This window comes from Etheostoma cragini, chromosome 20, assembly GCF_013103735.1.
Source record: "Etheostoma cragini isolate CJK2018 chromosome 20, CSU_Ecrag_1.0, whole genome shotgun sequence".
In the NCBI taxonomy this organism is placed as follows: domain Eukaryota; kingdom Metazoa; phylum Chordata; class Actinopteri; order Perciformes; family Percidae; genus Etheostoma; species Etheostoma cragini.
Window position 1 is genome coordinate 6,834,714 of NC_048426.1, and position 27,255 is coordinate 6,861,968.

General features: G+C 37.8%; 2 protein-coding genes and 1 non-coding gene across 5 annotated transcripts in view; 1 reads left to right on the forward strand and 2 right to left on the reverse strand.

The window, feature by feature from the left end:
* The first annotated feature begins 1,388 nt into the window (after window positions 1-1,388).
* On the forward strand, window positions 1,389-22,238 carry LOC117936163 (otoferlin-like). 2 transcript variants are annotated; one of them, XM_034858990.1, is made up of 42 exons: window positions 1,389-1,628; window positions 2,795-2,865; window positions 3,347-3,473; window positions 3,596-3,650; window positions 4,198-4,329; window positions 4,451-4,513; window positions 4,610-4,694; window positions 4,781-4,940; window positions 5,344-5,530; window positions 5,659-5,845; window positions 6,172-6,395; window positions 6,818-6,926; window positions 7,243-7,423; window positions 9,064-9,184; window positions 9,318-9,418; window positions 9,501-9,591; window positions 9,689-9,805; window positions 9,900-10,052; window positions 10,135-10,324; window positions 10,559-10,683; window positions 10,771-10,905; window positions 11,809-11,970; window positions 12,144-12,263; window positions 12,351-12,512; window positions 12,687-12,849; window positions 13,021-13,094; window positions 13,189-13,215; window positions 13,325-13,456; window positions 13,685-13,757; window positions 14,640-14,758; window positions 15,318-15,455; window positions 15,672-15,803; window positions 16,038-16,165; window positions 16,295-16,465; window positions 17,277-17,437; window positions 17,567-17,709; window positions 17,847-17,935; window positions 18,155-18,253; window positions 18,456-18,697; window positions 18,948-19,126; window positions 19,245-19,345; window positions 21,676-22,238. In XM_034858990.1, the coding sequence occupies exons 2-42, from the start codon at window positions 2,820-2,822 to the stop codon at window positions 21,854-21,856; spliced, it is 5,385 nt and encodes a 1,794-aa protein (XP_034714881.1). In that variant the 5' UTR covers window positions 1,389-1,628; window positions 2,795-2,819; the 3' UTR covers window positions 21,857-22,238. The 2 variants fall into 2 exon arrangements, with proteins under 2 accessions (XP_034714881.1, XP_034714882.1); XM_034858991.1 differs by lacking the exon at window positions 21,676-22,238 and adding an exon at window positions 20,023-20,341.
* A 3,176-nt stretch (window positions 22,239-25,414) lies between these two features.
* Window positions 25,415-25,487, reverse strand: trnaa-agc. Its single transcript has one exon. It is a non-coding gene; the product is annotated as a tRNA-Ala (tRNA).
* A 473-nt stretch (window positions 25,488-25,960) lies between these two features.
* mapre3a (microtubule-associated protein, RP/EB family, member 3a) overlaps window positions 25,961-27,255 on the reverse strand; it is a 6,813-nt gene continuing 5,518 nt past the window's right edge. For both annotated transcript variants that reach the window (XM_034858469.1, XM_034858470.1), the window contains exon 8: window positions 25,961-27,186. The gene's annotated coding sequence lies outside the window, so the exon portion shown is untranslated. The remainder of the gene's footprint in view (window positions 27,187-27,255) is intronic.

Consider the following 27,255-nt stretch of genomic DNA (forward strand, 5'->3'; position numbering starts at 1 on the left):
ACCCATCAAAGAAAGAGGTTAGTATAAACTACAGAGGCAACCAGTAACTTTGCCCGATTGCTGACATCGTTACCGACCATCCTGGAGGAACTAGGATCTCCCCAACCCCTTGTTGCTGATATTGAATCATGTAATTAAGGACAGAATCCCTCAACAAAATGGTCAGGTTAATGTCACTGAGAGTATCACACACTTTAGCTCAGTGGGCTGAAGAGGATGCAACCTTAACAGTTCTAGGTAAAACAAGGAAAGACGTTTCATAAAGATGTTTTGTATGATACACATGTACTAATTATTGGTTTATTTATGTATCCTCAAACATAGACTGCGTTAATAAAATTTTATTAAGTGGGTAAAACATAAAGATGGGCGCCCTATTTAATAATAATGATTACATGTTTTTCTGTTATTCCCTCTATCTAAAGTTTTTGTTGTGAACAGAGATACCTCCACATAATGAGGATGCCACATGCAACCCTGACTGGAGTGCTTAAATAATTTAAAACCTTGTTTCATCGGATACCAGCAACTCTGGACCTTGACGTATGGCTTACAGACTGGCTGTATGTGTAATTGATGAGATGATGAGTTGTAAATTAGCATTGAATAAATGTTGCATTTAATAAAAGTTGCTAAAGCATGCCTCAACTTAGAAAAATAATTCATCATAATCAGTCCATCTAAAACTGCTTTATTTGTCGGGAAACACATCATACTATTGTTATCCTTATTTGATCCTTATTTATTAAAGTATATACATATGCAAAATGTATTAACACACCCTGTGGGATTCAAAATTGAGTTCAGTTTTTTAAACCTTAAAACTTAAACCTGAATTAATTTGAAACACCAGGATTGCAAATAAGGCTTGCAACAATTTGGTGATTCCTTGACAAAAGAGTGTGTTTGCACCAAGACCCGGTTGGGAACAGCACTCTATTAAAGATTAAAGTGGCACATTCTTTCCAACTAGGCTGGCCCCACATTTTCTTTACTTCCATGAAATTATATTGCTAGTGACATAGCAATATATAGATTACCTCAACCTCACACGTTTTTAAGCTTTTTCATTATGATACACACTACTATATATAGATATATATTTATATATATCACACACATTATTATATATATATATATATATATATCACACCACACACACACAACACTATAAAATTCAGTTGGATTATTTTAATGGCCTTTTGCCCTATATAAAAAGGTTGCTGGTTGGCTTTTCAGCAATCATTTTAGAGAAGGATTTAGAATTTCAAAAAAAGAATCAATTACTTTTTTCTTTTGTTTTGGGCACAGTCTATGTGGATTGGCGGACTCTGCTCACCGTGACGTCTCTCAGCAGTCCCTAGTTATAGTTACCAGTCTCAGGTTGAACACTCATGCACTATTCATTGGTGTATCACATCACTCCTGCCTAACTTCAGACTTGGACAAACCCAATTATTTTCTGTACAACTTTACTTTGAAGCTATATTCTTACTGCTGTGTAAATTTCTAAAATGTTTACGTAGTGCTGCTTCTATCTCACAGGTAAAAAGAAGTTGCTGTTTCCTTGCAGGAAACTATTTGGAGCTACTCAAAGGAAGGAGACAAGAGCATTATTTTCTTGTATGGTATGTATTTTAAAATATTTTATCAGCAACATCATGTTAGGCAAAGATCAACTAGAACACGCAAAGGTTTGGCATTTAGGCCTCAATGTTTTGCGGCATACTTAAAAGACTTTCTTTGTAGAGGGACTTTCTGATCACTAGTATTTGTTCTGTTAAAAGATATCTTTCATTAAGTTAACAGAAATATTCAGAACTTTGCTGTCTAGGTTTCTCGCAGTTTTATTCGATTGCATGCGTTTTGGTTATTCTAAACATCTGCAACATGCAGCTCATAAGGGTGTTACATTATTTTACTTAGGGCTTGTATTTTGACTAAGTTTCAAGCACTAGCACGTGTTTAAAATGGATGGTGCACAGTTTGGATGTGTTCCACTTTTTGGCAATTACACACAACTCCGAAAATGTAAAGAAAAAAAAAAAAAAAAGTAAACAAACTCAGGGAAAAAGTGTCCACCTGGATAATTTGTGATTACTTCTGAAAATGCCAGTTCTTTGAAATAATTAGCTCACTAGATCACATTCAATATTTATTATTAGATTATTAGATTAAAACCGTTGGTGGAAAGGGCTCTTTGCTGATTAATTAGAGCAGAAGATTAATTGGTTTAAGTGTATTATTTTTCACAATGTGTGTGAAATGTATCCTCTTTAATTGATGTATTAAGGTCAGCTGATTTGAATAATTGAACGCTTCTTTTGAAGGCTAATCCAGGGTGTGGTAGCACAAAGACAACTCTGTTAAAATGATAGCATACATGCTGTGTTTTAGTTCCATCATGTCACTTTGAAATATGTTTCCCAATTCATATGTTTTAGGTTTGAATAAATGCACATTCAACGTTTAACATGCTCTTTATAATTAAGGCATTTTCCAGTTGCTCTTGGACTTTTTTTGAAAGCAATACATTGTTTGCCTTCTGTCTACAAGTCATTGGAGTAGGGTGTCATGGTTTAGTCTGTTGGGTCTGTTCAGACTGAAGAAGTCTGGTTTGCAGAACCTGCACAGAAATAAGATTTACTTGTACAAAACAATTAACACTTTGTTTTTTTATTTAATTGAAAGTAGTTTATAATACAGATGTTTAAGTAATTGCATCAACAAAATCTACACCGATGTTTTCTTTATAAATGTGAAAACCTATTGAATCTCTATATTTCTTTCCTAGAGCACGCAAAGAATTGTTTTCAACCATGAAGCGCAGTAAGCACCGTGGACACAAGGAGGACAGAAATGGAGGTATCAGTGACTCAGATGGATGACAGAAGATTAGGTCAAATTAAATAGGAAATCCTATTGTTTTACAGACCCTTGCAGCCATCCTTAGCTCAATAGAAACAGTTTTTAAAACCAAAGAGCCATTGATTTTCTCTACATTTATTCTTGTCCTTACAAATATGAAGGCAGCAGTGACTTCTCCAGTTACAGCTGTCAATGCCTCAGTTGCTTCATAAACCAACTCTGCAGTAGATCAATGTGCATTCAGCATTGCTGCACGTATTATACCTTCTTTCTGCTTTTAAATGTCAAGTATGGCCCTCATCACTTGTCTTTGACTTTCATAAAAAAAAACTATCAGTGGATTATAGAATAATATATACAATAAATCACAATTTTTTTGCAGTATGCTCCATGGTGCAAGATTTATCTGTCACCATTTTTAAGTACTTTAATTTTAGAACAATTTGTCCTTATTTTGTGTCTTTCATATGATCTCCAGATGAGCCAGCTATTCTGGAGACAGAGGACCTGGATCGCCAGGGAATGTTCATGGGAGGAGGCCCAGATCCCGACGCCATCTCACTGGCCTCAGTCACAGCCGTCACCACCAATGTATCAAACAAGAGGCAAGCATGGTTCTGTTGTGCATTCGGCTGCATTTAAACAAAAAAGAATGGGATTGCTAGTGTTAATCATGTGAATCTAACTAAAGATTCTCAATCATGTCTAACATGTCAATGTCTTACAGATCAAAGCCAGACATAAAGATGGAGCCGAGTTCTGGAAGACCAGTAGATTACCAAGTAAGAGAAATCTTACCCATCATTTTATTGGCCAAGATTTATTATTTTATTACGTGTAGAGGAATAACTGACTAGTTATGGTGGAATATATTAATGTTATTTTACTTGCCCAGGCATGACAGGCATAATCTTTTTCTTTTTGTCTGACACAATTGATTTATAATCAGACTCAATCAATCACTCAATTGTCATGGTATGACAAGACTGAGATTTTCATGGTTGATCCTAAAAATCATAGAGAAAAGATTTATTCAAACCAGGATTCACTGTCTCTGAAATACAGTGAGCAGGTCAGAAACCTTGACATTGTTTTTGATACTGATCTCAACATCACGTCGCAAATGTCACCAAAACAGCATTTTATCACTCTGTGAATTTGTATGGTGGTACTTTCTTTTGTTTATGTTGAATGTCCTGTTGTGTTTATTGCATTATTGTTGATATTTGTGCTTTGTATGTTTATGCTGTTTTTAATGTAAAGCATTGTGGGTTTACTTGTAATTAAAGGTTCTATACAAATAAAATTGACATTGACATTTAATTTCAGATCAGTGTGACAGTGATTGAAGCCAGGCAGCTTGTTGGCCTAAACATGGATCCAATGGTCTGTGTGGAGATTGGAGAAGATAAAAAGTACACCTCAATGAAGGAATCGACTAACTGTCCATACTACAACGAAGTGAGTCAGCCATTACAACATAATGTATCTATAATAATTTCAGTTTAGGCAAAAGCTTACTATTTATCTATATACAGGGTTGATGCTAACAATATTGTCACTAACTCTTTTCTCTTTCCAGTATTTTGTGTTCGACTTCCACGTCCCTCCAGATGTTATGTTTGACAAAATCCTGAAGTTGTCTGTAAGTTGTTTGATTTATAACAATGTACAATGAAACAGATTCATTGACAATTGCATTTAGTGGTATGTAATGTAATTTCCCTGAACCAACCCTTAGGTGATTCACTCCAAAAATCTTCTGCGTAGTGGAACACTGGTTGGGACTTTTAAACTGGATGTTGGCACAATCTACAGCCAGCCTGGTAAAGAATCAATAGAAATCAGCTTTGTTATTATGAAATAATGGTACTGATATTTCAATTATTTTGTCATTTCTTTGGTCTTGCAGAACATCAGTTTTACCACAAGTGGGCTTTGCTGATTGACCCTGAGGACATCTCAGGGGGCTGCAAAGGCTACATCAAGTGTGATATTGCAGTTGTGGCCAAAGGAGACACCATAAAGACTCCACACAAGGCCAATGAATCAGAAGAAGATGACATAGAGGGGTTACTAGATTTTTATTGCGCCTGATTCTTTATTCTAAAAATATACACTACTGGTCAAACGTTTATATCTTTATTGCAATATCTACATTGCCCACTATCAGCAACCATTCATCCAATGTTCCAAAGGCACATTCAGTTCACTAATCTGATATTTAAAACAAAAACTAACTGAGAAAACATTAGAGAACCCTTTTGCAATTATATAAGCACAAAATGCTATCTGAAAATTGCTCCCTGGTTAAAAAAACAATGCAACTGATCTCAGCTGGTATTCTGTCTATAATGGAGTGCAGTGGAAATTTCTAAGTGACCCCAAACTTTTGACCGGTAGTGGAAATTGTTAAGCAAAGATGTTAGAGTCTTGTTTGTTTTCTTAATTCATCAACTCCCATTTCTGTTTCAGCAATCTCCTGATACCAGAAGGGGTGCCTGCAGAGCGACAGTGGGCTCGTTATTACCTGAAGATCTACAAGGCCGAGGGACTCCCTAGAATGAACACCAGCATCATGGCTAACGTCAAAAAAGCCTTCATAGGTGAAAATAAGGACCTGGTTGATCCATATGTCCTAGTACAGTTTGCTGGGCAGAAAGTGAGTACTAGTATGGATCCTATACATTGCCCTCTGTTTTTGGTAGCTTTCTCTCAGCCGGGTCAAAATATGAATTACAGTGCAACTCCTGAATTAATTCATATATACAATGTAATGTGTGATTACAGGGGAAAACATCAGTTCAAAAGAGCTGCTATGAGCCTATCTGGAACGAGCAAATTGTTTTCACTGAGATGTTTCCACCACTATGCAAGCGCATGAAGATCCAGCTCCGGGACTCAGATAAAGTAAACGATGTTGCTATTGGGACACACTTCCTGGACCTACGGACTATTTCCAATGATGGGGACAAAGGTGATGTACCGTGATCTTTTAAATGCATTTCCTAAAAGTGTACCTTCCCACTTTTTTTAAATATTGTTTTGACCTTGATAGAAACTACTGGGTGGTGCCTTTTACAATACAGGGAAGCATCCTCCAGGTTGATTGTTATCTTATTTAACTGCAGAAGCTTTGGTTTGAATGTAGGTTCTGTTTGAGCAACTTGTACACAGTTGTAAACAATAACCATGTCTGTTGACCTTGCAATCATATATACTCAGTGCATCTGTCAAGTAGTGCTGTTCTATCTATAGTTTGTAATTATCAGATACAAATTATATTCATCCTTTATCTATCAGGCTTCCTTCCCACGCTGGGACCTGCCTGGGTTAACATGTACGGCTCCACTCGTACCTACACCCTGATGGACGAGTACCAGGAGTTAAACGAAGGGCTCGGAGAGGGAGTGTCCTTCAGGGCCCGTCTGCTCATCAACCTGGGTGTGGAAATCCTAGATCCCTCCTCACCTGACATTTCCAACTCCACAGATGTGCAGTTGGAGGGTGTATCCAACATCGCAGAGGTGGGTCCCTGCTTGGATGGGCAGCCATGCAGTGGAAGCCAATTGTTACTCATTGGGCTGTGGTTGTTGTGAATTATTAATTGTCTTTTTTTAGCCCACCAGGTGCATTATTAACATGCTGTTGCATGAATATGGCTTCTTTTTGTTTGTGGACAATGCAAGTTACATAGCAAATTCAATTGAGCACAGTGGTATCGTAACCCACCAAGTACTCAGGGATTCAGTTCTCACTGTTCCGCAGCTTGTATTACAGGGTTGGACCACTATGTTTCTTTTTTCTTCACTATGTTTCTTTTAACACTTAAACACACTATGTGTTAACAATATTCCATTTCTTACTTTAATTAAAAATTTAATTTGAACATTTGAAGTAGTGAGAGAGTATACAAACACTTTCTCACACTAGTTTGTCTATTTCACAGACTGCTACCGGGAAGGTTGAGGAATTTTTCCTCTTTGGGTCTTTCCTGGAGGCCACAATGATTGACAGAAAGATTGGTGATAAGCCCATCAACTTTGAGGTCACAATAGGTATTTTCCATTACCTGTTCTTTTGTCTTAAATTGAATCTTAAGCTCATTTTTAGTGCCACGTTTGAGTAGAATTTATTGGGAAATCTTTCTAAAATTCCTAGTGCTTAACTATTATGTGATGTTATGTAAGAGGAGTTCCAACATGTGAAAATTGAATAAGGCAGTTTTAGAAATTACCTTAAGTTATGAACATTATAGTGTTGTTGCTAAATGTCACGTGAAAGCAAGCAGTTTTAATGACCATGTTATCATCAGGATTTGAAGGTGAAGCAACATTTAAGGGTGTGACTACTAACATAGCTGCTGTGTGACAGGTTACTATGGAAACGAAATTGATGGTGCTGCCAGGCCAAACACGAAGGGGAAGAAGGGGAGAGATGGCGATGAAGAAGAAACTGAGCTGATCCACAACTCCAGTGAGGAGGAGATGGATGATGACGGGGACCTGACTTCCGTTGCGACTACTCCTCCCATGAAACCTGTCATCACTGACCGGTCAGAGCAAAAACGTCACCATCATAGAGTGACAGTGCAACTAACAACAAACAAACAACAAAAAAAACATGCCTAAGCTGTCTCTTGTATTGTGATTTTAAAGTAATTGTAATAGTTCTAAATAGTACTTATCTTACAGAACATTTAATAATTGTTTTTTGAAATGTATGTTTGCATATTAGAGTCTTTTCACACAGTTAGTTGCACAGTGTTTCCACACATAGACTAATGTGTGGCGGTGCGCCACACAATCAACACCCGCCGTCAAACATTGCGTTTTGTTATAGAATTTGTTAACGCTATTTAAAACATATAGTGTATTCGTTCAGCTGCATTTCCTTTCCCTGCTCTCCTCCGTTTCTCTGTTACCATGCATCTCCACACACACATACACACACAGCCATTCCCCTCCGTGCACACAGCTTGTCTGTCTCCATGAAAATGTGAAAAGTTCACAAAAACAAGTTCACGAAAGGTTGGTATCTCATGAACACCTTTACACACTCAATCTGAATACATTGTTGTCAGTGTGTTAATGTTGGAGTCCCCATCCGATCCATAACAAACTGCTTGCTTTAGAAAGGTAACTAGTCACAACTTTGTGGTAAAATACAATTGGGTTGTCAAGGTCAAAACACTGTATGTAGCAGCTGTGAATCAAATACATTTATTATAAATAATGTTATGTTAATATTTTGCTCTTACACTGAATGTTTGCTGCTTCAATTCAGATAAGTATTAAAAAGTAATTTCTGCTACTAAAAAAGGCACGTGTAGACCAGTGTAATTAGTTATGTTATTCATTTGTTTACAATATTTTGAGGCTTCAACCAGTGCTGCTCAAACAGAAAGACAGGGTCAGGGAGAAAAACAGATAGATTCGTTAGGCATTGAAGAAAGAGTAGGAGAGGTGGAAAACATCCAACTGCGTGTCTTCCTCAGTTTTTGATACTTGGTTGTTACGAAAACAATCAAATTACAAATTGCGTTCGAATAAGTGGGAAACACTGATGCACATCAATCAACATCCCAATTTAACCACCAGGTGGTTTATTATTTTTATTTTAAAGGTCCCATGGCATTGTGCTTTTTGGATGTTTTTATATACACCTTAGTGGTCCTTTAGTACCATATCCAATTCTCTTTCTCAAAATTCAGCCTTTGTGCAGAATTACAGCCACTAGAGCCAGTCCCACAATGAGCTTTCCTTAGGACGTGCCATTTCTGTTTTGTCTGTAGCTGTTGAGGGAGAGAGAGCCCCCCCTCTCTCCTAGGGATGGAGCAGGGTGGAGCATGGGGTTGCAAGGTGGAGGGTTGGGGTGTTGCCTTGACCAAAAGCCACTTTGCTTGTTTGAAAGCCATGATGTCTCTCTCTTTCTCTCAAATTCTCTGGGTGGGCAAAGCAGAGAAAGGGTAGATAACCTTGCCCCTTATGACCTCATGAGAATCCAAATCGGCCCATCTAAGCTTTCAGTTTCTCAAAGGCAGGATACACAGGGCTCGGTTTACACCTATCACCATTTCTAGCCGCTGGGGGACCATAGGCAGGCTGTGGGAACGCATATTAATGTTAAAAACCTCATAAAGTGATATTTTCATGCCATGGGACCTTTAAAGAAATGTATAATTTGTATCCTCAGAAACTACTTCCACCTGCCGTATTTTGAGAGGAAGCCGTGTGTCTACATTAAAAGTTGGTGGCAGGACCAAAGAAGAAGGCTGTACAATGCCAACATTATCGACAACATTGCGGATAAACTGGCAAGTCATGCACTCTACCACTTAGTAAATGAGCATAGTATTACAAAAGTTAGAATTTAATCTTTATTTGGGTTTTGGCTGTTGAAAACAGTTTCTCATTTTGAATGAGTCTAAACATCTATTGCCACTACAGGAGGATGGACTGAATGACGTGCAAGAGATCATCAAGACAGAGAAGACCTATCCTGAGCGCAGACTAAGAGGCGTCCTTGAGGAACTCAGCCAGGGTTGTAGGTCTGTAAAAACAAACCTAAACTAGCAGTTTTGAAGGTTTAGTCCAATTAGCTACTTGACTGACTGCGCTCTACTTCTTCAGTCAGTTTCTTTTGCTGGCAAACAAGGACCAAAATTCGTCTGGCATAACCAAACTTGACAGGGAGAGACTGAAACTGTGCATGTCAGAAGTGGTATGTCAACTAAAATGAAGCTTGGTTTTTTTCTTTCACTTGTTCATTGTTTATCTTTCCACTGTGTTGCTAAATGCTGGGCTGTTTCTGGGTTTAGGAGAGCATCGGCCAGCAAGCTAAAGCCATGAGGTCACAGGTGAAGAAAAGCACAGTGAGAGATAAAATCAAGCTGGCTCAGAACTTCCTCACAAAGCTGCGCTTTCTGGCTGAAGAAGTGAGACCCTTATGTTACAAAAATGATTTTACTTGTTGAACATGCTTGAGTTATTGTGGTCATTTCATGTTTAATGTGAGCATTCTTACTACAGCCTCAACACAGCGTTCCTGATGTTTTTATATGGATGATAAGTAATGGAAAGCGCATTGCTTATGCACGCGTTCCATCCAAAGACATCCTTTATTCCAGTATAGAGGAGGAGACAGGAAAAGACTGTGGCAAAGTCAAGACAATCTTTCTGAGGGTGAGTTTACACTAAATATAGTAAGATAATCAATCAAAATTGTGTTTTAAATTCCCTTTCAACTTTTCCTCATACACTAAAGATCCCTGGTAAGAAAGGTTTTGGGCCTGCTGGCTGGACAGTCCAGTCCAAGATAGAGATTTATCTGTGGCTGGGTCTGACTAGACAGCGCAAAGACTACTTAAAGGGGCTGCCCAATGGATTTGAGGAAAATAAGTTGTCCAAAGGACCTGGCATGCCGTGCTCACCTCCCATCAGCCTCACCTACATGAGTAAGATCATCGACAAATTCAGTATTTCTTCTGTGTTAACTTTACACTGAAATAAAGGCTTACAGCTTCTTTTACAACATGTTATTTTAAATTGAGTACCCACCATGTTTTGAACATGTAGAATTATGATAATTCACATACACTTTTTAACAAATGTATATAAAGGCACGGCACGTATCAAGTGTAATTTATGGACCTATTTATTCAATTATGAGCGTCTAACTCTGTCTACAGTGAAACAGATCTTCCAACTGCGGGCCCACATGTACCAAGCTCGCAGCCTGTTTGCTGCTGATAGCACAGGTCTGTCTGATCCCTTTGCAAGAATTTTCTTCTCCACACAAAGCCAGGTCACTGAGGTGAGCTTACTCATTGGTCAGTCCAAATATGATTTATTGAATAGCAGATCCTGCATCTTTATCAAATGTATTATCTTCTTTTTTCAGATTCTGCCTGAGACTCTGTGCCCGACATGGGACCAGCTGCTGGTCTTTGAGAATGTGGAGTTGTTTGGAGAGGCCATCGAACTGAGAGACGACCCTCCTATTATCGTCATTGAACTCTATGATCAAGACACAGTGGTAAGAGTTCTTCTTTAATAGTGATGCTTATTAGTGTAAGAAAGAAGTCTACCTTTGTCCAACTTAAGTGACCAGATAACAACAGTCTTACCATTCTGCTCCATCCTAATCATTCTCATAATTTAAGAGTCTGCATGTCTTTTACTTGAAATGTAAGAGTTGACATGCCAATTAATAAGTCTAAACTCTGTGTGATATCCCCTCAATAAATGTGTTTGTCAATAGAAGCCTGATATGACATATATTTGAAAGAATGCGTTTGCTGACTGACAATTTTATATTTACTCCTGACAATTACACCATTGTTTTGGATGACCCATTGGATAAGTAGAGTGTGGATTCTTATGGCTTGATGTACTGTAGAAGCACTGTAATGTGTGCAGAGAAGATTGTATTAAAAGGCATGCAAGAGGAATAAAATATGTCCATAAGGATAGATTAACTTATACCTGTTGCATTCCTTTAAGTGACATTTTTGTGCTTTTTGTATGTGACCAACAGATAATTTGGACTCTTCCTAACCACTAACTGCAAGAGAGATCTTATATTTTATTTTTTGAAATATAATCAGTCAATGATTCCTTTTTAACAATAGATGAATACATAATGTCTGTTTTGCAGTTCACTGGTTATTTTAGGTATGTTGCTTTTGTTCATTTTTCTTTTATCTTCAATGTTTTTTTTATATTGTCTGACTGGAAACATGAGCATCTCAAGACATGTTTCTTCTTCCTGACACATCAAATAATTAATAATTACACCATAAGCATTTTTAAAATAAAGCCTTTTTAATGTGAACACTGACAGATTGGTCTTTTTAGCCTACCATAGCCATTCTTTCAAATATTCAAACCAGAATTCTTGTTTTAACGTTTAAAGATTAATTTCCTATTATGCTTTTAGGGTAAAGCAGAATTCATGGGCAGAACATTTGCCAAACCTGTGGTAAAGATGGCGGACGAGCATTATGGTCCCCCACGCTTTCCTCCTCAACTGGAGTACTATCAGATCTACCGTGGAAACTGCACCGCTGGAGAAATGCTGGCAGCCTTTGAACTGCTGCAGGTTAGGCTGCCAGACACACAATCCATCTAGTTGTGAGGGTGCTGTCTACCATACAAAAGTTGTCAGTTCATATATAATAATAAAATAGATATAAATAACAACATAATAACATATAACATAATAGAAATATAGAAATAAATGATTTATGATACTTTAATTGTAACATCTGTTAGATTGGCCCCAATGGGAAAGCTGACCTGCCTCCTATAGACGGTCCCACAGATATGGAACGTGGCCCAATCCTGCCTGTACCGCTGGGGATCAGACCAGTACTCAGCAAATACAGGATAGAGGTGAAGACTTGACATGGGAGATTTTTTTTATTAAAAGAAAATTAAAGTAAAACAGCAACAGAATCACTGAGCCCCCCTGTCCCTTAGGTTTTATTCTGGGGCTTGAGGGACTTGAAGAGGGTGAATCTGGCCCAGGTGGATCGGCCTCGTGTGGACATTGAATGCGCGGGAAAGGGAGTACAGTCAGCCCTTATCCCAAACTACAAGAAAAACCCCAACTTCAGCACCCTGGTCAAGTGGTTTGAAGTGGTATTTAATGATTTATATTACTCTCTTAATATTTACTGTTTTACCCCCTTTTGTTAAATTAAAGTCATATTTACTTTCCACGCAAATTAGAAAAGAATCATTGAGAAGAATTCAAAAACGGATTCCGGTACAACTACTCTCCTCAATCAAATAACTCTGTCTTTTTTGGTTCAGGATTTGCCTGAGAATGAGTTGCTTCACCCGCCACTGAACATCCGGGTGGTGGATTGCAGGGCTTTCGGCCGCTACACTCTGGTTGGCTCCAATGCCGTCACCTCCCTGCGGAAGTTCATCTACAGGGCAAAAGACAAGCAGGCTAACAACTGGTCCACTACAGGTACAAACTAAAACCTGGAGACATTAAACCATAGTGCATTTTTTTTCATTATTGTCACAACAACATAGTCATTAAAATGTAAAGGATAAAGTAAAGTATTTGTTTGCTAGTGCACAAATAGAAATATGTATTTATAAAGAAACACATTCACGTTCTCTGTTTACCTTTCAGAGGAAATAATTGTCGTCAACATAGAACCTGAGTCTGGTTTTAAGAAGATGGACACTGTGGTCAAACTAGATTCTGTAAGTTTCCTTTTTTTAACAGAAAGCATTTGAACACTACAAAACGAATAAAAGTCACATTATTTGACTTTATGCAATCTGGCTTTCTACCTAGTGTGCTGACACTGTGGTCAAAGTTGAGGTAAGAAAAGTGCTTTAACTTAATTAATTCAAATCTAAAATATTTTATGTTGGTACAAGAAACCCTATTGTTCAATTGACAGCATGTTTAATGCACCTTGTATGAAAAGGATGATGATAAGGATGGAAAGGGGAGAAAGAAGAAGAGAAAGAAGGGTGATGAGATTGAAGAGGAGGAACTTGACGAGAGCATGTTGGACTGGTGGTCCAAATATTTTGCCTCCATTGAAACTTTGACAGAGGTGAGTAACAGGAAAACAGAACAGCCATTTTGAGTCTTCTTTTTCTTTAATGATTGCAGACCTGGATACGGTTGATCTACAAAGTGTGAGGGCATCTAAAATTAAATGATCTTACTATTTATTTATTTTTAAACTTGATCAACTCAGATCCTAGCTTAAGTATCTTGGGGAAACTGGATCTTGTTTGCGTCTTAATGAATCCATTTGAGAAATGATCTTCTCCAACAGGTTCTCAAGGCTCAAGAAGCTGCTCTTTCAGATTCTGAGGACAAAGATGAGATGGACATTGCAGATGGCGGAGGTAAAACCCCATAAAACGGCAAACAAGACTAGTGTTTTGTTTATCTCATCAATTTCAAAGTTTTATATTATCCAGCATGCTTTCGTTTACCTCTTTGAACCAGGTTAGTGGGTTAGAGGAGCAAATTGGTGAGCTTTCGAGTAAATTCATAAAACATACACAAAAACTACAAAAAAATGCAGTCAGATGTAAACCTTAGATTATCTAAAGATTCTAAACCTGCTGGCAGAATGCACCCCCTACAAGCAACTGTTTATTTTCTTCCACAGTGCAGTAGTAAACCTTGTAGCCTAGGATTGCCATCATGTAGATGCTGACATCAATCTAAATTTCCACATGCGCATTCCATATGCATATTAGTCATGCTTGCATGAAAGTTGTCAATAAAAAATTACAGTGAATCAAAAAAAGAAGTACCGACAATACCAAGTGCAATTTGATGACAGGATGAGCATTTATTTAAGTGCTACATTTGAAGCATATTTGATTCTGTGCTGTGCCCACCAGGCAGCACAGAATCAACTATTTATAGTATTACAAAATATATTTTGCATGCTAACAGAGTAGTATACACTGCATTCCATTGTGCATAATGCTGAAATGGCTTTGTGGTGGATAATAATGAGGAGAAGGAGTCAAGCTTCTTTTTAATGAGCTTTACAGAGGCCATGCAGCTGCCTGCCTGGAAGACCCTGTTACACCACCAAGTATCCCTTCTGAACTGTATACTCCCAATAGCAGTTCCAATAGCATGCTTGTTGTATACAGTCACAGCTGGTTTTGGCAACTTTCATGTGGAATTCATGTCTCGAGTGCTCTGCTCTTCCAACCACCACCCCCCTCCCCCTCGTCACTCCGTCCTCACTGCTAACCTGTACTCAGATATCAAACTTGATGACTCTCCTGTGAAAGGCACCAAGAAAGGAAAAGGAAAAAAGAAAAAGGAGAAGCCGGGAATTGATCCATTTGAGAAGAAAAAGCCGAAGCTGGATGAACTAAAGGTATTTCAGATTCAGATAACTTTATAAGTCCCCAAGGGGCAATTCAGTTTTTCATCCAACCCATCCATTAAGAGTTGAAGTTAAAAAGTGCGTTAGCATACAATGTATATAATGTTAAAAAAATAAAAAATAAAATAAACAATAAATAAGTACTGGAGCTACTTCAACCTGTATACAGATGCTTCTCTCTCTCCCATAACATCCACACATTTACACATGACCCAATCATTACACACACACACACACACACACACACACACGCACCCTCACATTCACTTTCCGGTGACGGAACAGAGCAGCGGGGCGCTAGAACCAGTTTTGTTGCAGTTATGTGTATTTATTGTTGTTGTATGATATTCATTTAACAGCACAGGGAATGTATGAATTGACTCAGCACCTAAACAACAGCTGAGAGAAATTCACATAACCTGTTGTGTGTGTATGTACTTGTTGGTTGTACATGACATGGTGGGATCAGTATAATCCAGAAAAAGTGCCATACTCATAGAAAAAGATCATTCAAAACCGAAAGTTTGATAAATTTGTGTTCACTAACAAGGTGTACCCTAAGGAACTGGAGAGTGAATTTGACAACTTTGAAGATTGGCTCCACAGCTTTAACCTGTACAGGGGAAAAGGTGGCGATGATGAGGACCAAAACATGATGGATGAGGACAGAATTGTTGGAAAATTCAAAGTAAGAAGAAATGTTTAGAGAACAAAACATTTAATAATTTACAATTTAGTTACATAAACTGTATAAACGGAGCGTGTCATAGATTTCTTTTTTGTTTAGCCAACATAAGACAGGACAGAATGCATTAAATGTTGGAATGTGGACGTTATAGGTTACATGTTTTTGACAATGTAATTTGCAATAAAACAATTTAATTGTTTGACTGTGTCCCTTTAGGGCTCACTGTGCATGTACAAAGTGTCGGATGACGTGCCCAGAGACATGAGCCTCGACTCCAACATGGGAATGTTTCAGAACATTCCTCACAACGATCCCATTAATATTCTTGTCCGCATCTACATCATCAGGGTAGGCTATTTGTTCTACACTTTAAAGATTCAAGGATTTATTGTTGTCATTATACAGTGCATGATTGCACAATAAAATGTAGCTGTAGTGTTTGAAATTATAGTGGTAATAGAAATAAAATGGTTGCTTTTTTGTTATAGTGGATTTGCATCTGACCAAGGATACCACTGTAGATATCTCAGGAGATGCTTAGATTATCCATTTCATTCATTAATTATCCAATTTGTCTGGTAGGCAACTGATCTGCATCCAGCTGACATTAATGGGAAAGCTGATCCATACATTGCAATCAAACTGGGAAAAACAGAGATCAAAGACAAAGAGAACTACATCTCAAAACAGCTGAACCCTTTGTTTGGCAAGTAAGTAGAATGCTTTAATTCTGATAAAAGGATCATTACATATATGATATTATGAAGTTTGGACTATATTATGCATGTTTAAATATGCATGAAAACCTATAATATTTGCAATATTTGTCACCCTATCAGATCCTTTGACGTGGAGGCCACATTCCCAATGGATTCCACACTCACAGTGTCAATTTATGACTGGGACCTGGTTGGAACAGATGATCTGATTGGAGAAACCAAACTTGACCTTGAGAACCGTTTCTACAGCAAGCACAGAGCCACATGTGGTGTGGCATGTAACTACGCCATGTAAGAAAGTAACAAAGGCCCTCTTCCCTGCACCATGGTGTGATGGATTGTGGAAAAATAGTGAAAGAATTTTTTATTATTTAATACACGACTGGAAAAGCATCATAATAAATCAGGTAGCATTAGTCAGTGATATCATCAAAATGCATTTGTCAGTCACAGAATAGTACTTACATATATTTTCATACTTGTATGCATTAAACATATGTTTTTTAATTGAAAGTAGTTTTCTAACCTATTTCATAAGCAAGGTATTAGTTTATTACATAGTACAGGGTCCAGATAAAAGACTAGACACTACATAGAAGAAATGGCTGGTAGAGTTTAGTTCTAAACCTTATGTTTGATAAGCCCCAAATTGTTTAATTTTCATTAAGCCGGCAAATAAATGTAAACATGAGATTTCTTAGACATGTTTGTAAAGTATTGACTCCTGCGGCAAAAAACACTTGCACTTTACCATCTTGGTCTTTTGAAATGGCTGTACTCGATATTCAGAAGAAAAAGAGCTCTGGGATCTGAGACACCTTGGCTTGCATTCAGTCTGCATAAGAGAATGTTTGCTTGTGCATACACCATGCAGCATTGTCTTTGAATATCTTCACCATCTATCATTAACACATTTTGTTCTGTAATAAAATGTCAAAAATATCTTACCTTATTACAGAGACTAAGTTTATTATCAGACAATTTAAAGTCAGGAAATTTGAGATATTTCTCAGGATCTAATCTACATATTGTAGTGTTACCATAACTTTATTTAATCCATTGTCTATGATGTAACTATTACGGTTTTTGCTCTTTTTCGTAGCCATGGTTACAATGTGTGGCGGGACCCAATGAAACCCACACAAATCCTGGCTAAGTTGTGTAAGGACGGCAAACTGGATGGGCCTCACTACGGCCCTGCAGGACGAGTGAAAGTGGAGAACCGTGTCTTCATAGCACCGACTGAGCTAGAGGATGAAAACGGTAAATGTTCATTTCACCCATGCTTCTGTACTAAATACTGCAGGAGCAGCAGCTAATTGTCTCTATGTAAAGCAAATTAAAAAGTGTGATTAAATTAGTGTTAAACCACCATTTGATGATGTTTGTCAGGTTTGAAGAAGCAGACAGATGAACATGTGGCTCTGGCCGTATTGAACCACTGGGAGGAAATCCCACGGGTCGGCTGCAAACTTGTCCCGGAACATGTGGAAACCCGACCACTGCACCACCCTGACAAACCTGGGATTGAACAAGTATGTCATTCAGTGTAATCATGCTGGCTCTACTCCACTCAACTTCACCTTTTAATCAAATTAATTCATACTATAATGTTTTGTTTGCCTACTTAACAATCTTATTTCCTTGTGGTCAACTGTTACAATTATTTCAGGGGAGAATTGAGATGTGGGTGGATATGTTCCCTAAGGACATGACTGCACCTGCCCCTGCCCTTGATATTTCACCAAGGAAACCAAAGAAGTATGTACTTTAGTCAAACCTGTCACTTAACAGCTTTTACATACACTATATATACACTATATAGATGTTTTAGATAATCACTGCTGATAATATGCTGACAACAGCCAGAGGAGTACTCCCTGAGCTTCATTTTTTTGGATAGGTTATAAAGGAACACTTTTAATAATCAATACTAATCAATGTTTTGTCGTATCTCTTGTAATGTTTGCTTGTTTCCAGGTTTGAACTAAGGGTAATCATCTGGAACACAGATGAGGTTGTTCTAGAGGATGACGATATCTTCACTGGCGAGAAATCCAGTGACATATTTGTGAGAGGGTAATTATGAGCTCTATTTGTTTTTTTTTTGTTTTTTTGTCTCTTTCTAATTTTCTCTGCCTTTACAGTTTAGAGTACAACTAGCACAATGCATTAAAAACAAAAAGGATTTGCTTCTGAGTTTAGATTGACATAAAAAAATAACCAAGTTTTAAAATCAACATTCAATTGTGAATTTCTCCTACACCCTTTCCTGTAACAGCTGGTTAAAAGGGCAGCAGGAGGACAAGCAGGACACAGATGTCCACTACCACTCCATCACTGGGGAGGGCAACTTCAACTGGCGCTTTGTCTACCCCTTTGACTACCTCATGGCCGAAGAGAAGATCGTCATCTCAAAAAAAGAGTCCATGTTTGCCTGGGATGAGACTGAATACAAGATCCCAGCTCGTCTTAATCTGCAAGTGTGGGACGCTGACCATTTCTCTGCAGATGACTTCTTAGGTACATGGGACGACCATTTATGATAACCAATGACTTCATCAATCACTGTTAATACTCAGAATTAAACTCAAAATTAAAACAAAATTGCATACTTACAGGGTAACTTGACAACTTTGTTGACCAAACAACACTTTTAAAAACTGGAAACGTTTTTTTTCCAACATATTTGATATGAGACATAGATCTGTCAGTCACACTCCTTGTTTATTCCACCATGCCATTTAACCAAGTTGATAATGTCTGTTTTTAGGTGCAATTGAAATTGACCTGAACCGTTTTCCACGTGGGGCGAAGACTGCCAAGCAGTGCACCATTGAGATGGTGACAAATGAAGCCGAGATGCCCATGGTCTCCATCTTCAAACAGAAGAGGATCAAAGGCTGGTGGCCATTTGTTGCCAGAAATGAAGATGACGAGTTTGAACTCACGGTAGGTCAAAGTACAAAGTAACCCAAAATGTTAACCTAAAACTAAAAAATTGGCTGAATGATTTGGACAATAGCTTAAAACCACATTGTGATTGTGAGTGATTGTGTTGTCTTTGTAGGGAAAAGTGGAAGCAGAGCTGCACCTCCTGACAGGAGAGGAAGCAGAGAGAAGTCCAGTTGGTGAAGGACGCAACGAACCAGACCCACTGGAGAAGCCCAAGTATGAAGGATGTTCTGATATCACCCCACTGTTCACATTTTTATTACTGACTACTCTTTTAAACGATTTTCTCAGTTACATTGTTCAGTTTATTCTATGGCTTGGTTATATTTCACCCTCGCCATAAACTCACAGACACACAAATGCAAGAATACTTTTTGTTTAGCTGCTGCAAGTCCAGCTCAACTTTAAAAAATTAAACTCCAAAAGGTTGATTAAGGCAAACCATGCCAGATATAACTAAATCAATACTATACAATTTAAAATAATAATAAAAACATGAATAAATAAAAAGATAAATCAGTTATAAATGAAGCGATGGAAATTTTCAAAAATAAAACAAGCATAAACACAATTTTTAACAATTAATACAATTAGAGAGTAACTTCCCGAAATAAGGAAAGACATTTTTTCCGAATGTACTTCAACCAAGTTCTGGACTTATCCCTAGGATCTTCTTTCTTTACATGGTAAGTTGTTGTTTTGTCATATCTTTTGTGTATTTCTACCCAGAATAAGCTTTATGTTTTAAAAATATTTTGAATTGTTTCTCCATACTATTTTCAGTAATGTCAGCAATATTAACAATTAAATGTGCCTTAGAAAGAGAGCAACAATAATGATTCATAATGCTTAAAGTCTGTAGTTTCTGAACATCTGTGTTTTTGTCCTTCCAGCCGCCCAGACACCAGCCTTCTGTGGTTCCTCACTCCACTCAAAGCTATTAAAAACTTGGTCTGCAACCAGTACAGGTGGCTGACCATCAAGATTGTCAGTGCTCTCCTGCTGCTGGCCATGCTGGCTCTTTTCCTCTACAACATGCCTGGCTACATGGTGAAGAAAATGCTGGGAGCTTGAGATGTTGCTCAGACACCTCTGCAGAAGGTTCCAGCAGTTTCACTAAGTGGATAGCTTCTAACTCTCTCTTTTCCTGCTTTCTATCTACAGTTTCCCTTCAATCGTAGCATTTTAAAAACTGAATGCAACCTATGATATGATTTAAGTAGACCATGTGTCATTGTAAGAGCCAAGATAAAAACAATAGCAAAGCAACATGCTTTGAGAATGCTTTTAGAAACGCATTTTCTCCTTAATATTAAGATGTATTCTATGGATTTGGATATTTCAATATTGACTCTCAGTTATCCGGTGAAAAAAAAAGTGGATTATTTAAGATGCATTGACCACTTGTTAAAAAATGTTGTCACCTGAAAACCAGTGAGCTGAGTGTCAACGTTGGTGTATCCACATAAAATGTGACAAGAAAAAAAAACTAAATGTCCCTTGCCACTTGTTTGTGATTTTATTACATATTTATATGCATATGAAGCTTTCAATGCACCAGTTCAGTTCAGTGTAAAGGGGTAGTAAAATTTTGATGCAGCTTAGTTGATCAACAAATTTAATTTTCTATAGTTAAAGGTGCTTATTTAATGTGAAAACGAAATATTTCAAGTTATAGTATTTACATCATACGAGAATGAAAATATATATCTGTACATGGTTCTTAAAAGGATTATTGCATTGAAGGCATAAACAAATACCGGGGAAGTCAGAACTTAATCTAAGATACATAAACCTGGTTATGTCAGAGTGAATTTCACTTGATCAAGAGATAATGAAGGTAAGAACACTGCAGCTCCATGAAAGTGATTAATTTAACCAGTGCCATAGTAATGTTCACTGCAAATGAAATTAAACATCATTTTTCATTGTGGTGAGTTGGATTTCTTACTTTTGAGTTGAGTTTCTTTGAGCAATTTCTACCAGTGTCCTGGTTAAGTTTGCACATTTGTATTTAATGACCAGCACCATAAACAATTTGGCAGAATTTGTGAATTAACTTGCTAAAAACTAGACATTTTCTTACCTCCAAGAAGTGTGTGAAAATTAGAAAAAAAGGATCTGAGAAAGATCTAACTGATCTTAAATGTTGGAATAGGTTCAGGTTCTATAAAGCCTGGAACTTTGATAGATACTTGTTGATAGTTTTCTAATCCACAGTCTCATATTCACTTCAACTGAACGTTAGAATTTCTGTCCTCTAGAGTCACAATGTACTGATTACTTTAGTGGACTAGGAATAACCATTAAGGACTTTTACATAAGTCTGTAACAACAGGGCTCAAACACAGGTCACTGCTACCAAATGGTCGCTCCCTATTTAACTTCCACACCAAAAGGAATACCATCCCTTGTGTGGAGGTAAGTAGGTTTTTCCTCAGGTTATATCAGTGCTTTGTAGAAACTTCCTTCTGTGTTTTTATTTTAGATTGATTCATGCCTTAAGCATTCTGTAATTCTGTTCATGTTTCTTTTTGCTCCACCAGCCGTCCAGATATTGCCCTCCTCTGGTTCCTCATCCCTTTCAAAGCTGTGAAAAACCTGATATGTAACCAGTACCTGGGGCTGACCATCAAGATTGTCAGTGCTCTCCTGCTGCTGGCCATGCTGGCTCTTTTCCTCTACAGCATGCCTGGCTACATGGTGAAGAAAATGATGGGGGTCTAAGTTCAAACCAGCAGATGATAACTGTTTCAAAGTCATTTTCATTAATATTTTGAATTGTTTGTGAACGTTTTGCAATTTACCATTTGACAAAGTAATAGCACTATTACGATAGCAGTACGAATAATAAATCTTAAATGCATCCATCATGGATTAATAATGTAGTCTAATGTGTACAAATCTCAACATATTGCTACTGTTAGTGTGCCGTTTATCTTGTTTCTTAATAAATTCATTCAATGTCCATTGCTCACCTTTGCTGGATTTGAGTTGGCTTGTGTTAGAGTTGAGATGTTCTTCATTTAAACAATGTCTTGTCATGTCCGGTGTGTGCGCTATGTATGATATTTCAAATTTGTCCATAAATGACCTCTGAACCCCTCACCTTTCTGGTAGTCCTCTCATTTGTACAACAGTAACAGTAACTTTTGGTTGCCGAAACTGAAAATATGGTTTCCATGGTCACCTTATATTTTGAGTATTTAAGATACTATGCAGTTGCTATCCAGCTCTTGCAACCGCAACGTCATTATATTGTTGAGCCTCCTGCTCGTGTTACTTCGAGCTCCAGTATGTCTACCCCTGTAGTTCTGTAGGATGTGCTGCCTTCAACTAGTCAACTTGCTGTGTCACCCACCGAGGTGAATGCTTTACATGCTTTGCAGTGTCATTTTGCGTCCAGCTCAAAGATGCCGGATAAGCTACTTCATCTTCCAAGACTTTACACATTTTAGTTTTATTTTCCATTCAGGTTCATCTGGTTCTTGGTCAGTTGAATCGATTTGCGTATATTTGTGATGTTGGCGGGTTAGTCATAGTTTTCACCCTGCAGTCAAACAGTTTCATTGGCTTCACCAATGTCTCTATGTCTGTGTGCACATGCATAAACGCACCAAAACGTGTTGCGTTGTCACATGCGGCGTTGACTGATTCTGACTATAACAGCAAGCAATAAATAAATATAACAAATTATACAAATATTTCTTTATAATATTTTGAGGTGCACGTTCTGTTGTTGCCTGTCTTTATTTTTTTTATTTGTTATAAAGTGGTTGCCACTGATGGCAAAAACAGGCCAAGAATTGGTTGCCCATTTTCCAAAATGGTTGCCAATGGCATTTAGAGAAACTGGAAGCCAATTCTTGGCCTGTTGTTGCCATCAGGGGCAACCACTTTTACCCTTACTGGTTTGTATCAGCCCTGGGTTGTATCAGCACTTTGTTACTGCACCACTTATATGACAGTGTATTTGGAACCATTGGATTTTTGAATATAGATTGTCAGATTTCTTACACACTGTTTGTCTCTGCTCCACCAGCCGTCCAGATATTGCCCTTCTCTGGTTCCTCATTCCTTTCAAGGCTGCGAAACACCTGATATGTGACCAGTACAGGTGGCTGACCATCAAGATTGTCAGCGCTCTCCTGCTGCTGGCCATCTTGGCTCTTTTCCTCTACAACATGCCTGGTTACATGGTGAAGAAAATGTTGGGAGCTTGAGATAGCTGCTGGATTTGACTATTTCACACACAAAAGAAATTATTTCACATGTATGTTGCCCTTGTGTTTTTTTAAACGTTTTTTTTTGCTATTTGACCAAAGACACCATCACGTTGTATTACAAGCATTAGAATGCCTACAGTATGCAATAAAGCAAGCCTATTCTTACACTGACATGTAATTGCTAAAATCCATTACTGCAATGTAGTGGTGCAAATTTCTTTAATTCACAATGATGGTTAGTTTAGTCTTGCTTAAAATATCATTATTATTAATGTTGATGTTGTTCTTTTGCTTGTTGTGGTTGCTGCTGTTGCAAGATGTTTTCAAGATGACATCTTTGTGCTGATTTATTGTGAACTTAACATTTTGTCAACAGTGTGTAGTATTTGTCTGACCTTTGGATTTGTGAATAAAGTAACAACTACAAAAGTTTCTAATCTGTCTGGTCATCTGATCATATACATGACTGTTAAAGCTCTCCAGTGATGCTCAGTGGCAGCAGCTTTCCTGTCTTAGGGGCTCCAAACTTATTTGATATTTTAAAAATGGCCAATCTTCTTAAGTGGCCAAACAATGTCATTTTTGTGGATATTTATTTTAAAGAAATGTAGAAAAATACTACATTTGTGCAGTGTGGTTTGGTAGTGTGAGATTCATATACCGTTATGTGACATTTAATATGCTGTCAGAGGACATGGGAGAGGAAACATTTCTGCTAACCCTCTGTTGTCTTCCCGCCGAGCTGCAAATTCTTGTTTTTCTGAGTCAAAATTTCACACAAAAAATCTTTTATTAACATTTTGGTTGTATTTTTCAACCCTTTTGAGTCGTTTCCCCGAAGTTTTTTTGAAGCTTTTTTTTTTTTTTTTTTTACATTTATCACTTTTTTGACATTTTTGTCATTCTGTTCTTATTTGTTCACATTTTGGTCATATCCAATGTGGAAATTGATGACGTAAAATCGAATGCCCCAATGATTCGTCATAATAAAAGGACGCCTCCTAGCGATGGCTTAGTCCAAAACGAGCTGTCAACTCGAACTCATCATGTAAACAGCTGCCACATAATATTAAGAACAGGACGCAATGTAAAGTAAGTTTCACAAGTTTCCAGTTTAGTTTGTTCTCTGGAATTGAATGTTTATCATTGGCAACACCGCTATGTCGTTGGGTAAAAAAGTCCGGCGGGGGGATAACATTTTCAGTTTCCTTCTGCGGTTGCTAGGCGATTCATTAGGCAGAAATGGACGGCAATGAAGCTACAGGTAAGATGCCCAACTTTGAAATATAACGTCAGCTCTAGCAATTGTTTTAAAAATTGCAATGTGCGTTTAGTAAGCGATTAGTCAAATATTGTTTAGTATAAATGTTTATTGGGAATTTGTGCTATTTTACGTTCGAATAGTCTCGCATTAACAGACCGTCCTCAAAGCGCAGCTGGAACAGGAACAGCGTAACTTTCATCTTTCACTGGCCCTCTCATAGAAAGCCCTCTCATAGCAGCCTCCTCAAAGCAGCCCCCAAACACATGCTGCTGCTGCCATCTGCTGGTCGGTAATAAACCCAACAGCCTATTGGTAAATGCTCATATTTACCCAGCTCAACCACATTTTTGCATGCACTATCATTGTTATTCTGAATTTTCAAGGACGGTGACGCTCCCGCAACTGCTGGTAAAAAAAAAACAATGCGAAAGAAGTTTAGCTTTTGACATCTATATGTAGCGTGGGGCAGCTGTAGCAAGGCGTTATGGTAGCCTACTGATTGATACGCTTGATATTTTTGCATAAACTCAGAGATGCACCGTAGAAATTTAGTTTTCGTCGAAACATGTTTTCCTTCTCAGTGACATAGTTCAGAACTACAAACTTTGAACGAATTACCTAGCTAGCTTGACACACGAGTAGTTCAAACGAGTAGTTTTTACTTTATAGAAAGTAACATTTGGTTGTTAACGCAGAATACTCGTTTTCCCAAGGTACCCCCTCTAAACGACAAGGGTTTCAAAGTGTAACTTTGCATGATAAGTCAAATGTCGACCAGGTGATAAAAACATGTTTTGGAGGATGCGGGCATCGATCCCGCTACCTCTCGCATGCTAAGCGAGCGCTCTACCATTTGAGCTAATCCCCCGATCTGCTTGAAAAGGAAGTGGCTTCAAATATATATCAATATATAGATGAGCTGTGAAAAGGAGTACTGTAAAAAGGTTGATGTCTTCACTGCCATTGATGCGGTTTATGTTACAATGAAAGTTATAAAAAACTGGAAGAAGCTGTTATCATCTAACTAAGGTTCAAAATAGGTTAAATATTTGACTCTATCGAACTTAAATAATGAAAAGATGACATGAACCCTCTGCTTCGCAGTGATAAAATGCACATTAGGACTCTGACTTGCACACAAAAAGAGGTGCGAGCCTCATAATCTCTCACCAATGTTACATGTTTGCCATAGATTTATACAGATGTACTGTGGACCACATATAATCTCATATACAATCAAACTAACGTTAACCCTTCACGTATAGGGTTTATTTAAAAACATTAGCCAAAGTGAGCTTGCAATACAAATTCATACTCACTCAAAATAAACCAACACCATTTATTTCACAACTTTTTATTTATTCAAAACTCAAAAGATGAGTGTTCTGTAGATGTTTACATGATCAATGAATGCAAGTTTCAGAGCAGAGGACAGCCAGTTTGCAAGTAAAAAAAGCTGGGAAGGGACAAGGAGACTTCCTGCGTTTAACTGGATGCTTATGATGACCAGTCAACTGGTCACAGATTTTTTTAATACTGACTTTCTTCCTAACTTTAACTCATATACCCTAGGCAACCCTTAACAGCAAATGAAATGTGTACACAGTATGATTAGCAGGTTAAACATAACAAAACCTGACATGTAAAAATCGTCTATTTTATTCCAGTGTCAGGCTCCCTTATATTTAAGAATAAAACATTAGCAGTGCTACAATCTATGACCATGTTGTTAGTCTGCAGGTGGCTTTCCACCTCAAAATTTCAAACTCCTAGGCTTCTGCATGTTGGTAATTAACCACGATGGTGCGAATTCAGACAAATTCTCCACACAAAATACATATACAAAATATCATTCATTCACAGTCAATGTGTAACATTCCCATGCTCAGATATGTTGCTGATCAATAATAAATAATTGCAGAGCACTGATCATATGCCTTGAGTCATTACACAAAGGAATTCCTCCCGCGTTTCTACATGCCATGAACACACCATAACAGAAACTAAAGGCTTGATACTGACTCAAGCACAAACCATAACTGAATAACACATAGCGCGCATGGCCTCAGCTTTCAATTCATGTACAGCAGGGTTTGTTTGTTTTGTTTTTAGCAAATTTGCTACAGAAGGTTCATCTAAATTAAATATAAGTTAAATAAATAAGAAATTGTTATTAAAAAGTCCCTTTTGTTACAGTTTTAGTGGCCCTGGGAGTGTCCTGGTGGCACATTGGAGCAGTGCTGTTCTGTGTTCTAATAAGTATCACAGCACCAAAGGCAAATAAATAACTCCATAATGAGTAAAGACATTGTTCTCTCAGAAATCACAAAGTCGGCAATATTTACAGACTTAAAATTCACTGTTTGCCATAACAACCTCCTTGCCAAGCTCGGCTTGATTTTCTGTGTTACTCATGCCGAAATAACTGGAAAATGCCATACATTACTGCTATTGTTACTGTGTAAGTGGAGGCAGGGAGGAGCAGCAGATGTTGATGCAGAGTACTTGGGTATACTGTGTAGATGACCAGAGGGTGGAGGGGGGGGAGGTTAAGAACAGCTATACAGTGGGTACGGAAAGTATTCAGACCCCTTTAAATTTTTCACTCTTTGTTTCATTGCAGCCTTTTTCCAAAA

Excerpts from the sequence above, each read along its gene's own strand:
- LOC117936163 (XM_034858990.1), top strand. The coding sequence starts at position 2,820 with ATGAAGCGCAGTAAGCACCGTGGACACAAGGAGGACAGAAATGGAG. Across the intron at positions 3,474-3,595 it reads ACCAATGTATCAAACAAGAG|ATCAAAGCCAGACATAAAGA; the intron begins GCAAGCATGGTT and ends AATGTCTTACAG. Across the intron at positions 18,254-18,455 it reads AGTGACATATTTGTGAGAGG|CTGGTTAAAAGGGCAGCAGG; the intron begins GTAATTATGAGC and ends TTCCTGTAACAG.